Genomic DNA, 15,465 nt, shown 5'->3' with positions numbered 1-15,465 from the left:
AGCTCATCAAGGCCAGCAGAGAACATCAACTGCCTTATCAGAGGATGGAAAGCAGAACAGGTTGGATCACGCTCCTGGTGCCCAAGCTTTGCAGCATGTTTCTCTGCATTGGGATGCACTATGGCAGACTTAGCGAGCCAATGGACCTGGGAAAGATTTTCTCAACTCCAGCACAATGAAGCCAACAGCATCTCAGATGTGTCAAAACCATCCAAGTAACACCCTCAGAACATTCATCCCACACTGGGGTCTTTAAGGCATCATCAAATAACCATCCCCCTCCCCCAGGTGCTGATACAGTTGGACAGCAAGGAATGGCTCACTGACCTTCCCTACTTAGGGATATAAGAGGGGAATAAAAGCCATTTTTCCCACCCACCTTCCTCCATACTTTGATCTTCCCAACCCTAATCAAAGGCCCATATGGGTGTGCAAGCCTCTCAACTACGTAAACAATGTTAAAAATAACAAGCAAAATTTAAAAATAAAACTTTAAAGATGAGAAATGTGTTTACTTTAAGTAAATAATAAAAGAAAAAGAGAAAATAGCATCGATAATAAGAGAAAAGAGCAACTCATCAGGGTAGGATTCACTGAGCACACGCAGTGCTGCTCCTGCTCCGTCAGTAAATGTGCGTTTGTTCAGGACTGAGCAACGTGGAAGATGGAGGATGCCCACAAAGGGGATCAGACGTGAACCAGTCTCCACAGTTATGACGGAGGAAAAGTCCTCTGAGGGAAACCCATTACGCCTTCACAGATGCCAATCTTTTTAACATGCCATGCATAGAACATGGAATCTTGGGTCTCACTGCATACCCAAATACATAGTTGGCCCAACTTATCCATGCATTCTACATTGTGGATGCAGCAAACTGCAGATAAAAACAGTTGGTGTAAAAATGTGTCTCCACAGACCCAGCACGGTAACCTAGGGGCTAAAGTCCTCGCCTTGCACACGCTGGGATCCCTTATAGGTTCCAGTTCTAATCCCAGTAGTCCCGCTTCCCATCCAGCTCCCTGCTTGTGGCCTGGGAAAGCAGTCAAGAATGGCCCAAAGCCTTGGGACCCTGCACACATGTGGGAGACCCAGAATAAGATCCTGGCTCCTGGCTTCGGATTGTCTGAGCTCCTGCCATTGCGGCTGCTTGTGGAGTGAATCATTGGACAGACCATCTTCCTCTCTGCCTCTTCTCCTCTCTGTATGTCTGACTTTCCCATAAAAAATAATTAAATCTTTTTACAAAGTGTCTCCATGCAGCATATACACACTATTATTTTCTTGTCAGTACACCTGCAACAAAGTGCAGTAGGACTATTTGCAAGCTTTTGCTCTGTGTTAGGTGTTTCAAGTGATGTAAGGATGATTTACAGAACATTAGAGGTTCACAGGTTCAGCACCCTTTCACACAGGAGATCTGCATAATGGTGGATGCTGCTGTGTGCAGGAGGATCCTGCTGCTAAACCCACCATGGATGCTGCCGGCTATCCACATTTTTATGACATGGTGTGTTGCTGTAAGTTTCCTCTCTATCTACATTTACTCACCAACTCCAATTTATCCAGAACTGTTTCTTCAAATTATCCAAATTTTCTTCCAGATTATGCAGTGCATCTGACTTTAGATAGGCAAATATCTAAAGGCTTTGCCTCATTTTTATCACTGCTGGGTTGCTAAGAACACAACATGGGAGCTACCTTATTAACTGAGTTTTCAAGTGGACAACGCAGTTTTGTCACCTATAGGCGTGTGTTGTCCAGCCGCTGCCCACAACAGTACACTTGCTAATAGAAGTGATTAGTTCGCAGCCATTAGCAGCACCAGCGGCATGGAAATGGGGTTCATCAATTGATTAAGCAAGTAATCTTGATGCCTGGACTATGTGTTTACATGATTCCCAACACAGTGTCAGAAATTCCCATTCCATAGTTGTTTCTCAGTCAACGTGTTATGTCACAAATATATTCCTCAAAACCTAGTCCCATCCCCTGGGTTATTATTATCTGTCACTTGGGCAGGAAAGAGAGAAAAGGAGAATCAAATGCAGGTAAGTTTGAAAAAATGTTGAGTAAAAGTCATATGATTATACAGGCTTTCCTTCCTAATGTCTTAGAGTGTTTACTAGGCTGGTGTCTTTGTAACTTTTCCAAGTGGTGCTTCTTTCATTTGTTGTTGTTACTTAGAGCATTTATTGTTTAAAACCACTTGAGTTTCCAGTGTTAACAATGTAACAGTACTTTCCCTTTTCACCCTGTGATTGAAATGCCTGAGGCAGTCCCTGTGGACTTCTTGGAGGAGGGAGGAACAGTTGGTCAGTCACTTAGACTTGGTCTCATCCTTTCTAGGCACCCAGACAACTGAGCCACCTCCTCTAGGCTTAAGCCCAATGTCACTAGGCAGGCCTGGTGACGATGAGGCAGAGGGGCCTGCTGGGACAGCACTCCGTCCTGCCTGCAGCCAGTGCCTCTGCCTTCCTCCTCGCCCAAAGCCTTTTCCCAGCATGTCTGTGCTGTGTGCTCCTGTCCTGCTCAGCCCCAGCCTCAGCACACACCTTCCTCAGGCTGCAAGCCAAGGTGGGGGAGGCACATGAGGCTACTCTCTTTAGAACAAGACACTTCTCTGAGATTTATGGGTTTCTAAGCAGACAGGTGAGCATTCTGCCAAAGCCAATTTTGACAGCATGTTGGTCCTGGTGGATGTCCTCAGTGGACTTACCATTTACAGATGTGTAGCATGAAATGGCCCAAGAGATCCTTCTAAAATTCACAGAACATCAAGATGCTGCCTTACGAAGTTGACAGTCCTAGGGTCCTTCTCCCAGAGAGGCCCTCACAGTGTTTGATTCCCATGGAAGGCACTGCTGGAAACTCTGGAAATGCAAATGATGTTGGCTGAGATAGAAGCTGGAATAAGAATGCTATGGGATCCACTGAGCATCATAATTTACTTTTTAATATTCATTTTATTTTATTTGGGTCATGCCAAAACCAAGAGTTTAGATCTCCAACGTGGGTGGCAGAGGCCCAATCCTGAGGAATCATTCCTCTGCTGGCTTTCCAACCACATTAGTAGGAAGCTGAATTGTAAGTGGAGCATCCAGGACTTGAACCAGCACTCACATGGGGTGGTAAAATAGCAGGTGGTGGCTTAACCAAATGTGCCACACCCCTGGCTCTATAAGCTTTTTCATGGCATTCAGTTATTCATAACAACTGCTCCTTTGAGAGCCATGCTTTCATACAGTACAGCATTAGGCCAATTTGATGGTGAGGATGGGTTTACTTTGCGGAGGAGGCCACAGAGCAGTGTGGTCCTAGCTTCAAGAGAGAATATGGAATGTGAGATTTCCTGTTTAACTCAGGGTCAATGCTGATCCCACTACTGGTATACAGAAATCATCCCCTATACATTATTTTTCTCATTTGTCTAGCTACATGAGTAACATCAAAGAGGTGACAAAGAAATACACCCACTCAAATTGATTTATTCCTTTCAAATGAGCTCAGTTCTTCTTTCTAAAGTTCTGAGCAGTCTCCTTCCAAATGCTTCAAGACCCAAAGCAAGAGCATAAAGCTAGGCTCACACCCTGAAGAAATACAGACGTCCAGCTAAAAAGTAGTCGACAAAATACATTCTATCTTCTTCATGACCCTTGTACGTCAGGTTCGGTAATGATTATCCAGGCAGTCGGCACTGACCTGGGAGCATAAACTGTCAGCCTTCTGCCCCTTCTCTTCCCACTTCCAGTTGGGCCCTGCCCAGTGTAGGTTCAAACACACACAGGTGTCTGTACTCAGGTTCTCACTTCAGGGGTCTGTCCACTGTGTCTCCAAGCACCACACTCTCTTGTCTTTGAACACACTGCTAGTCATAACTGAGCTCTTTGGCCAGGAAACTCCAAGCACCCATAAGGATGGTGTACACCCCAGGAGGGAACCATCACTGGCCTGACCCTTGTCACCTGTGAGAGCAGACATGGCTGGAGGAGGGCCAGAACTAGGCAAGCCTGAGGGAGAGCCCCAGATTGTCTCCTCTACAAGTCACACTGTGAAAAACTGTGGCCTTGGCAGCTACCCCTAAACACTGCGAGGGAAGAGATGGAGAAGTGGTGCTTATTACTGCAACTCAACTAATTCTGAAGGCCTCTGGTCATCTTTCCTGTTTGTTCTTTTTTTTTTTTTTTTGTAACTGAAAAGGCAGATATACAGGGAGAAGGAGAAACAGAGAGGAAGATCTTCCACCCAATGGTTCATTCCCCAAGCAGCCATGATGGTTAGAGCTCAGCCAATCCAAAGCCAGGAGCCAGGATCTTATTCTGGGTCTCCCATATGGGTGCAGGGTCCCAAGGTGTTGGGCCGTCCTCGACTGCTTTCCCAGGCCACAAGCAGGGAGCTGGATGGAAAGCAGGGCTGCAGGGATTAGAACCGTCATCCATATGGGATCACAGTGTGTGCAAGGCAAGGATTTTAGCCACTAGCCTATTGCACTGGGCCCCCTTGCTCATTCTTGAAGGTAAAAATTCCTTTCCCTTTGGCATCAAAAGGGAAAGTAGATCAGTTGTGTGCTAAACCCAAAACAATGTATTTTTATCATCTTCAAACTTGTCCCAAGGCTTTCTTCCACACTGTGTTAAATAATAGAAGTCTTCTTAATTGAATTTCTTTGTATATAGCCTATACAGGCAAAATATGCCAGGGCCTTGCTCAAAGGCGCACAATGTTCTTCATGCAAGTATTAAACTTCATAGTGTGTAATTCCATGTGAAGGGAAGGGACACAAGACCAAGAGACCTGTTAAAGCGCAACAAACCCAGGGCATATAGAGAAGTAGAGAGTGAAATCCAACGGCGAGGACGCGGCCAGCAGCAGAGCCGGTGCTGAGGAACAGCTCCTCCAGGCTCGCGCCCTACAAACTGATCCATGAGCCTTCTCCCCGGGACACCTGCCATCACACAGAGGCAGGATAACCGATGTCCTGGGGCCCAAGGTCACAACTATGTCTGCAGTAACCCATGGTTGTGTTCTTGACCCCAGGATCCTGGAACTCCAGCAGAATGGTGACATGGACATCCTGAAACACAAATGGTGGCCCAAGAATGGCCAGTGTGACCTGTACTCCTCGGTGGACACCAAGCAGAAAGGAGGCGCCCTGGACATCAAGAGCTTTGCCGGTGTCTTTTGCATCCTGGCAGCTGGGATTGTGCTCTCCTGCCTCATCGCCATGCTGGAGACGTGGTGGAACAAAAGGAAAGGCTCCCGGGTCCCTTCGAAAGAGGTACTTGATGGCGAGCTCTGGCTCCAGGTGGAAACAACACACACAGGGAAATCCCAGAGCACAGAGGAGGGGGCCTTGTCATGAGCTGGGAGGGGTGGGCATTGTTTCTCATATGTTTGGGAAACAAAAACAAATCTGTGATCTATGAAAATTGTGAAGGCCAGTACCAAGTTCAATGGCAGCACAAATCAAAAAGGTGAAGAGGAGACAATATGATTTGCAAACCTGGCAATTTTTTTTGTACCTGATGAACTTTGAAGTGCACCCGATTGAAAAAAAAAAAAAGGCTTTAATTCAACGGCTCTCACAGGCCAGGACTGCCTTCTTCAGCTCACATAGATGCTTGTCATTTTATCTCAATTGGGTGTTTAACTTGTAGATAAGGACTTGTTTGTCTAAGGGCCCTAGAAATGCAATACTGTAATTAAAAAAAAAAAGCCAGAATTGTCTCTTCACCCTTAAGCAACTGCCTTCATCTAGTTGGAGACACTGGAAGTGATTATAAGTTGTTTCTTCCATGACTCAAAACTTAGCAAATTGATATCATGCGCTCATCTAGAAGCCGTCTTTTCTCCTTTATGGTTGGGTACATTTAAACCCAGGGTCACATTCAATTTTCATTTTTGCTACCTGGATGAATAATTGCAGAAGAATCACTTCCAAAATGGACTGTGCCTTGTTTTCATTCTAAAATACAGAATTCATAGATTATCATAAAAAAACCTGAATTAAACTCCTTGATTCACATATTCTATTTTCTGTGGATCAAAAATGGTGCAAATTTTAACTAATGAAATCACATTCACCGAAGCTTCGCAAATTGAAATGAAAAACAACCATAATTTGCTGAGTGATTTCATTGGATAGAAAGTTTCAAAGAAAGGTTTAAACTTTTCTGTAGATGAAACTTGACTAACCAATGACCAGGGTGAATAGTAGGAGGACTACTCATTTGCATGTGCATTTTTGCATGTTGATGTATTCTTTCAAGCATATTATTTTTCAAAAGTAATAAAGACTCCTTATGACCTTATATGCAAAATTGGTCAGACCCACTTGTAAAGAAAAGCTTGGTTTGAAAAAGACAAACCATAGCTCCTGCCCTGTGTGAATGAGCATACATTCTAAATCAATGGGGAGTGCATCAACATTTAGTCAGGGGTTACTGTAATGCTTTCTTTGTGGAATAAACTTTCAGATCTCTATTAACATTGATTCATTGCAAAAGAGCTTAAGAATGCATTATAGCTGAGACTTCATAGTCTCAAAAATCTAGAAATTAAGGACTCCCCAAACCCCTAATATTTTGAACAATTTTGCATTATTATAGATGTTGATGGATGACTACATCACAGTTGCTGTGTGAACCAGAAAGTTCTAAGTCTCAACCCTCTAATGTCTCAGTGATAATATTGCATAAATGGCTGTTTTTCATTGGATTTTGAAATGAGAAAGGAGAAGGAAAAAGAGTGTTGCAATCAAAATGTTTTTCACTGAATAATACTACAGCAGCACAATGAATAAAAAAGAAACCCTACGTACTCCATTGTAACTCGTGATGGCTCATCCAAATGTCATGAACAAATGTTTCCTCCTCTTCTGAATAACTGATTTGCTAAAATGCTCATAAACTTAATTTACACAGCTTGGCTATAACTAAGGGTGGCAACAAGGGCATTCTTATTTCTTGTGAGCGTTCTTTCTCAAATACTGATTTTTTTTTTTTTAACATTCACTTTTCGTGAAAATCCTAAGAGATTTTCATGTTGGTTTCAACTCCTGAACTCTGAGGTTTGACTTCCTTTTTGCTTATGATGCTGTCTTGCCGAAACATCATTAGTACAGCTTGAAGCATCTCTAGTTTAGAGGTAATTGAACACAACACTGGCCTTCAAGCAACGCTCTCACGCTCATGTCCTGACTTGAAGTGGCCCTGAATGTCCTGCTGAAATACAGCCTCACCTGGGTGAGAGACGAGGTATCTCAAGGGAAGGAAATCTCTCCATGAGAAATCAATTCTCTGATGTTGAATGTTGCTCTTGTTAAAAAAGGGGGGAAAAAAGTATGTCTCTGGCCTACGAGAAAAAATGCTTTAACAGTCACTAACACCGTACTAAGATAGCAGGTGGTATCATTTTCCTGTAAAACTGGAAAATTAAGGTGAGAGGTAAAAAGTTAAGTGGAGTTAAGACGTAGCATCTGAGTTAAGACGTATGCACAAAGAAGAGAGTGGGTACCAAAAACCTTACTTTGTAGCTGTGGGAGTTTTGATGGGTCTGAGAGAATGGTTACCACATCTGCTGCCCCCCATCCTGTCCTTGCATGTGGTGTATGCTCATTTCAGAACTACTGCAGATAATAATAATAACCAAACACTTCCCAGGAGATAAACTGACCTGTGAATCGTGTTGGTACTCCCAGCCTAGCACAATGCCTGCCTCATAGTAGGTGCTCAATAAATATTTGTTAAATGAAGAAATCCCAGAGTTCAGTTCATTACATGTTTGCTGAACTTTTTTTTTTTTTTTTGCCATGGAAGCTAGTACTGATGAGAACCTTATCTCTTTTTCTTCATCTCCAGGATGACAAGGAAATTGACCTGGAGCACCTTCATAGACGTGTAAATAGCTTGTGCACAGATGACGACAGTCCCCATAAACAGTTTTCCACCTCGTCAATTGACTTGACCCCTCTGGACATTGACACTTTGCCAACACGACAAGCCCTGGAGCAGATCAGTGATTTCAGGAACACTCACATCACCACCACCACCTTTATCCCAGAGCAGATCCAGACTCTTAGCCGCACACTGTCCGCTAAAGCTGCCTCCGGGTTCGCTTTTGGCAACGTGCCTGAGCACCGAACTGGCCCTTTTAGGCACAGGGCACCTAACGGGGGCTTTTTCAGGAGTCCGATCAAAACAATGTCATCTATTCCTTATCAACCAACTCCTACCCTGGGGCTCAATCTGGGCAATGATCCAGACCGAGGCACCTCCATATGAGCAGCCAACAATCTCTCTTCACTGTTTCTTTTGTTTTTTAGGACTCCCTTTGCAAGGAGCAACTGTAATATTGTGGGACTAACATGGATGTAACTTTTTAAAAAGGAGAAAAAAAAAAAAAACAAAAAGCAAAACAGGATGATGAGTAACAATTCCAGTTCCTTCTCCCCACCTTCTCCCTCCTTCTTCTCTCTATTGCTTTCTCTCTCTCTCTCTTTTTTCCCTAAGTTCTCCTCTATTTGCTTCGACTTTTTTTCATTACTCAACTTGTTCCCCCCAGAATATAGCATATTAGGATCCTAGTAGTCTGCTTTTCATATACTGTACTTCAAGCATAGGAAATGTGCACTGAGTATACTAAGAAGTATATGCAGGATTAATTTTACATGCAGGCCTCTAATGTAACATTGCTCTATTTTTAAGAAGATAATCGCAATAACTTGAGTCTTTCTACATTCTTCTGCTGCATCCACACAACGCCCCAACTGCTGTTGAGTGTCCTTTAACTGTGGGCCAAAGGCAAACCTGGCAGTGTTGATGCAACCCTTGAAAGACCATTCAGGCCACAGAATATGAGAATGCAATTTTGTAGGATTACAAAAAAAAAGCCATTAATATGCCAGTTAAGACTACAGTTAAAACTACTCTCGCACTGCAACAGTGCATATGACCTTCATGTGATTGTACAGTATTATAAGTTTTTCTTATGTACAGTAAACTTGATCCTATGGCTGAAGCCTCTAATGTGTTGAATAAATTAGTATCTCATATATATATGCACCGATATAATGTGTATATATATATTTATATATAAGAAGGCCGCCATTGCTATTGCAATCCATTTAATAAAGCTTTAGTTTAAAAAAAATGCAAGTATTGTATACAGGAACTATGTATAGTGCAGGAGGCCTTTTTGGTTAGAAAAGGCAGGTTGCTTTAATGTTATTCTGACTCACATTGTTTGCCAACAGAGGATATTTTATACTTTTGTTAATAAAACATCCAGGGCAATTTAATATTTGTTCCTAGATGTAACTCATCTGAATAGGCTTTGCGATTGTTATTCTGCAGTGTATAAAGCCTAACATCAATCACTTTACTTTTAATTAATTATGAGTGGAAAATGTTATTAGCTGAACCACACCCACAGCAGCACCTACAGCTCTGTAAGAATTTTCAAGGCAGAAGGTTAAAAAAAATCCTCTTCCAAAGCAGTAAGCCAATCGATGTAATAATTGTATTATAGGGCGAGAGCCCATAAGAAGTATTGATGTGGCCTTAATTGCCATCACACATTGTGCTAAAGAAGAAAATGTAATAACCACCCCAGGCCCTCTGCTTGACCCCGCCCCCTTTCATTCAGTCCTGTTGGGAGGAGTTATGTATTTTTTTTTTTACATTAGTGCGAACTGTATAGAAGGATGACAGCATAAACAGTGCCTCGGTGTGCACGCCCTTTTAAAGCCGCATTCTTACCTGTTAGAAATGTAGAATGAACTTTGTTTGTAACCCTTCCATTCACATGTGGTAAGTAGGAGGCAAGAACTTATCCTGTGTTTTTACGCAGCCCTACATGTATTTTAATCTAATTCATTCTCTGGCTAGGATTGATAGAGGAATCAACCTATGTGATTTGCTTTAGGAGAAATTAAAAGGTATATTCTTAAGGTATATTCTATTTTGATGCTAATTCTGTTCTGGGGAGCATCTTGTACTGTCACTGTTTTGTACTAAATCTTCAAATATTGTCTACTGTGTAAGGCAGAAAAATTTCTTATCACGCAAAAACCATTTCGTTTCCAGGGTAACAAGTACCTAAGTGCATGCACAACTTGTTTTCCCTTGTAACATTCATGATTTCATTCACAACTCTGATTTTAAAACCAACAAAAAAAATCTTTATGACAAGCTCTATAGGGACATACCAGATGTTGCAGTGATTTTAGCTATCAACAATCTGTTAACCATGTACAATATTTAAAATAGGCTTATTTTGATGTATTGCCTATTATACAAATACACAAAACATTTTTGGAGGCCTCAGTTATGAGTGGCAGAGCTTTCTGTGTATAATTTGTCTACATAATTTGTCTAATAAAATGTTTTCTAAACTTGCTCTCATACTCTTGAAGTCTTAACTGTAAGATCAAAAAGATGCTTAATTTCTCGCTGATCAAAATGGATTTTATTGTTCCTAAAAATTTATTTTCAGTTCCTTAAAAGCATGTAACACATCAAGTTCCATTCACAGAATTATGCCAAAATGAGTGGCTGTCTAAAAACATCACTACAATACATTACAAATCAATGAAAAGTTGCCTTTCTGAAATAGAGAGCATTTGAAGCAACAACATATTTGTTTTTCTGTGTGGATGTCTCTGTGAACATGTTTTTGGGAGAGGTTCACCCTGTTTCAGGTGAACAATGCAACCACCATAAAAATAGCGGAATGAAGGTACATTGCATCAAAACAAAAGAAATAGGAGTAATTATTTAACTTAGAATTTTTGTTGATAATTATTTTACTATTAGAGAAGCCTTGATTCTTCTAGCTCTGTTGATTTGGAAATTAATGCAGACTCCAAGATGACTTCCAACCTAGTGCTATATACTGCACTTGAACAATAGTTAACCCAATGGATCTAAGTCACACAATAGGTATCTATCTGAAATAAAATTTTAGAACATCATTTACATTGCAATCTCTGCCGTTCTGAATCCCTACCGAAAACAATTTTGTTAGTGTTAGAACGAGGAGGAAGTTGAGCAGTGCAGATCGTCTCCACCATTTTACCAACAAGGGTTCTTGGGATGCTAAGAATGTCCAAATGACTTAAAACCAGATTTTGCGTTATTTTGTTTGTACCTCTGCCACACATAGGTTATATTTACCAGGTCTTCCTGGGATGTAAATGTAAGGATGACTCTGAATCAATGCCTGCACCTGCTCCTCCCTCCAAGCCAGGACCACAGGTCTCTAGCATCTCCAGGATTTGTCTTTGCTCCCTAGGCTCACCGCATGGGTCACACGAGAGCCTTTCTTGCTCCTTTGGGACCACATGGGTCATCTGACTCACCGCTCTCTCTCAGGATCTTCACCCAAGGGCTTAGCTACCAGGAGAGCTGGGCTGGTAAAGTTCCTGACTAATGCTTCTCCCTTTAGTCTTTGTGGGTCCCATTGTTCACCCATCTTCCTGCCTCAGTACAAGACAAATGTTCATATCCGAGTACTTTTCTCTGGTTCAAATGCACCACCTTATTCCACTGGTGAGTCATTAAGCTACCTGGTTGACAGTTTCACCACATCAGAACTTATGCACAGGTCGGAGTTTAATTATCTACATACAGAAAATTGTGAGACCTCGTTTCTTCCTCAGAAATATTAAACTGTAGGCAATTTCCTGTTTTCTTAATGATGTTATTTTTTTCATCTCTTTTAGTCTGGGACTGGCTGTCACCTGAATAAACACTTTTTTAAAAAATAAACTTTGCTGAATGGTACTTTGCTTCATCAATTTAAAAAAAAATGGGAAGATTCATTTATCCTATACAATATCCTCTAACCCACAAAATTAGATAATACATTATTGCCATTTTATAAGCAGCATTTCCTAGGTAAAACACATTCCTGTATTATGACTGGATTAAATAAGCCAGAGCTAAGAGCTTGCATGTGGTAAACATGAGTTCTACCCTTAAATAGATACCATGTGAAATTGATAAAATCCAAAAAATTCACACATATTTTTCTATAGTATTTTCAGTTCTAAACCAAAGGTCTCTCACCAATCTTTATGAATTGCATTAATAAATGCATAACAATTATGGCCATAATTTTCATTTCAACTTATCTTGGTAGATATCCCAATAAATATTTTAGCAATCACCCTCTTATGAGGTAATAGATGAGCACTGTGGGGTGAAATGACTTACAGTACCCTGAGAAATCAAGAACTAAAGCTGGTCTTAATATTTGACTTTATAGACTTAATCAAATTTGTGTTTCTGGAGAACTTATTATGGAAAATTCATTGTTCTAAGCAGTTATGCAAGACATAAATAAACATATATGTTTAGAAATGAGTCTAAATGTGTCCTACCACTCAGTTCTCTGTTTCCACATGCGGGATCCAGATGCCATCTTCAGGGTTTTGTGGGGTTGCATTTTCCCAACTCAGCATGATTCTGATTGGCCTGAATCATCTAACCAGAATAGCACACCCCAGAGTTGCCAAGGGCCAATCCAGTCTGTCTTCTCAGGTTCAGCCCAGCTAAGTAAAGAAGGCTTGGACACTTCCTAAGACACCAGACCAAAAGGCCACATTTTCAGAAATGTGAGAATCACCATGAGCCAGAGGCACACTGCTCTGTCAATGGTGGCGTAGCACTCAGAGGCTGACTCCTACTCCCAGGTGTGGACTTTCATTTCCTATCCTGCAGAGCTAATAAGTCCTGACCCAGCTCCTGAGGGTTTCAAACAACTTGCTTCAAAGGAACCAAACAAAATCAATCTTGTTCTGCTCTAGGCCTCCTGGCCATCATTGCTGTCACCTAAGAAGTAGGGTGGGATGCGATCTACCCACCATGCACACAGCCTTGCCACCCACACCTGCATCCCAACCAAAACATTTTTCCCAGGTTTACTGCATTTGATAAAGCGGTACAAAGTCACAGAACAGTGAGACTACATGGGGAAATAAAGAGACTGAGTAAACTCCCTCTCACTTCCCCATCTGAATTTTATACATTTTAAGGTTTATTTTATTTATCTGAAATATACACTTACAGGAGCTGGCATGGGGGAAGAGAAAAAGAGAGATCTGACCTCTGCTGACTCACTTCAGAAAAGGCCACAAATACTACGGCTGGGCCAAGCTAAAACCAGCAGCCAGGAGCTTCTTTCAGGTCTGCCACATGGGGGCAAGAACCCAAGCACCTGGTCTATCCGTGGCTGCTTTTCTAGAAGCATCAGCTCTGAGCTAGTTTGAAGTAGGGCAGCCAGAACTCAAGCTGATGCCCATAAGGAATGCCAGTACTACTGGTAGTGGTTTTATTCACTTAGCCAAAATGCCAGCCCTAAAAATTCTTGTATTTCCATGATGTGTGTCTGATGAAAAATATTGATGGTATTCATGACAAAGCAAAAATTGTTCAAAATCAAGAAACAAAATCAAATATTTTTTCGCTTAAAGATTCTATCCTAACTTACTGCTACATGTAACGTAAGACCACCAAAAGTCACTGTCAGGCTCCTTTGCACAAATCTTGCCATCTCCTCAAAGTGAGGAGAAGAAACTGTAATTTGCAAGCAGTGTGAACCTTACACTCCCAGTGAGACACTCTGGTCCTTGGAAGGAATGAGAACTTGATTTCCTGTAGAGAAAGGCCACAAATTCCCACCTTGGATTGGCAGTCATCTACCAAAATTCTTCAATGCCTCACACTACCCATGACATGAGCAAAACTTCACAAAATTTTAAACACAACGTTAACCCTCATCAGTTTGAAGCAAATCAAGCCTTTATAACAGCTGCTTTAGAAGGAGAAACATAGATCACAAAATCAAGCAATACAAAGAATCAGAAGACGGATTTAAAATATTGGTTTTTTACAAATCTTTTGAATGTCACAAGATTTGAGATAAGAGTAAAATTCATACTTTTTTTTAAGATTTATTTATTTTAAAGGCAGAATGGCAGAAAGAGAGAAATAAAAAGAAATCTTTCCATTTGCTGATTCATTCCCCTGAATGGCCCCCAACAGCCTGAGCTAGCCCAGGCCAAAGTCAGGAACCTACAATTCCACTGACTCCCCTGTGTGGATGGCTGGGGCCCAGGCACTTACTCCATCTTCAGCTGCCTTCCCCGGCATTTTAGCAGAAAGCAGGATTGGGATCTGAGCAGCTGGAATTCCAATGGGATGTTGGCAGCGGAGCAGTGGTTCAACCTATTCCACATCTCACTTTAAGTTTAATTGTTAAGGTTGTTATATTTTATATTTAAATTGGTACTACATAAAATCATAGAAGTTAAAAAGTCTATTTAAGTGGCTTTTTAATTTCTAAAAATCGAATATCAGTGTTATTTCTAAAACCCACAGAGGTGCACATATGAAAATATATAACTTCCTGATTTAAAAAAAATAATAATAAGCAAAACATAGCTTGCTTTGTCAGAACACAAAGGATTCCTAACAGGAGACCTTTAAGAAATAATTTTTTTGGTCCCAGCATAATGGCTCAGTGGCTAAAATCCTCGCCTTGCAAGAGCCAGGATCCCATATGGGCATCAGTTCATGTTCCGGCTACTCCACGTTCCATCCAGCTCTCTGCTTATGACGTGGGAAGGCAACAGACATGGTTCAAGGCCTTGGGACCCTGCACCTGCCTGGGAGAGCCTAGAGAGGATCCTGGCTTCTGGCTTCAGATCAGCTCAGCCCCAGCTGTTGCATCAACTTGGCAAGTGAACCAACAGATGGAAGATTTTTCCCTGCATATCTCCTTCTCTCTGTGAATCTGCCTTTTCATTAAATATAATTGAATTTTTAAAAAAAAAAAAGATTTTTTCTAATATGAAATAAGATTCACTTTGCAAAAGTTTATAATATATCACTCCTACCTTAAGATAAGAGGTAGCTGTATCTGCTATACTTGAGGTAAATCAGTATTTAATAGCTACTAGTTTATCCCTTTGCAAAATTGATGCTAAAAGCTAGAGTCGGTACAGCGGCTTAGTACGCTAATCCTCTGCCTGAAACACCAGTGTCAAATATGGGCACCTCTTCTAGTCCTGGCTGTTCCACTTCTGATCCAGTTCTCTTGGATCAGTTGGCCTTGGAAGATAGCAGAAGATGTCCCAAGACTTGGATTTCTATATCCTCATGGAAGAACTGGAGGAAGCTCCTGGCCTCTGGCTTCCAAATGGCCCAGCCCTGGCCATTATGGCTATCTGGAGAGTGAACCAATGGATAGAAGTTCTTTCTCTCTGTCTTTTGCTCTCTCTGCCTCTATATCCCCAATTTTCAAATCAAATTTAAAAGTCTTTCAAAAGATTAGCACTAGCTCTCTATTAATGTCTATTTACGAAAGATGGCCACAATATTTATCATTAGCTATAAATGCGCACTAAAACTAGATTGAAAGTGAGAATTCTGTCAGTCCAACATTTCTCATTTGATTTTTTTCAT

General features: G+C 41.4%; 1 protein-coding gene across 2 annotated transcripts in view; it reads left to right on the top strand.

The window, feature by feature from the left end:
* GRID2 (glutamate ionotropic receptor delta type subunit 2) overlaps positions 1 to 15,465 on the top strand; it is a 1,304,007-nt gene that overhangs the window by 1,255,747 nt on the left and 32,795 nt on the right. The window contains exons 15-16 of one of the 2 annotated variants that reach the window (XM_004590568.4): positions 5,036 to 5,276; positions 7,858 to 8,280. In XM_004590568.4, the coding sequence (XP_004590625.1) occupies positions 5,036 to 5,276; positions 7,858 to 8,280 (664 nt within the window). Of the gene's footprint in view, positions 1 to 5,035; positions 5,277 to 7,857; positions 8,281 to 15,465 lie in introns of those variants that run through there. The other variant, XM_058667042.1, reaches the window with a different exon arrangement.

This window comes from Ochotona princeps, chromosome 7 (assembly GCF_030435755.1).
Source record: "Ochotona princeps isolate mOchPri1 chromosome 7, mOchPri1.hap1, whole genome shotgun sequence".
NCBI lineage: Eukaryota > Metazoa > Chordata > Mammalia > Lagomorpha > Ochotonidae > Ochotona > Ochotona princeps.
The sequence above is the reverse complement of the archived record's forward strand: the minus strand, read 5'-3'. Positions and strand labels throughout refer to the sequence as shown.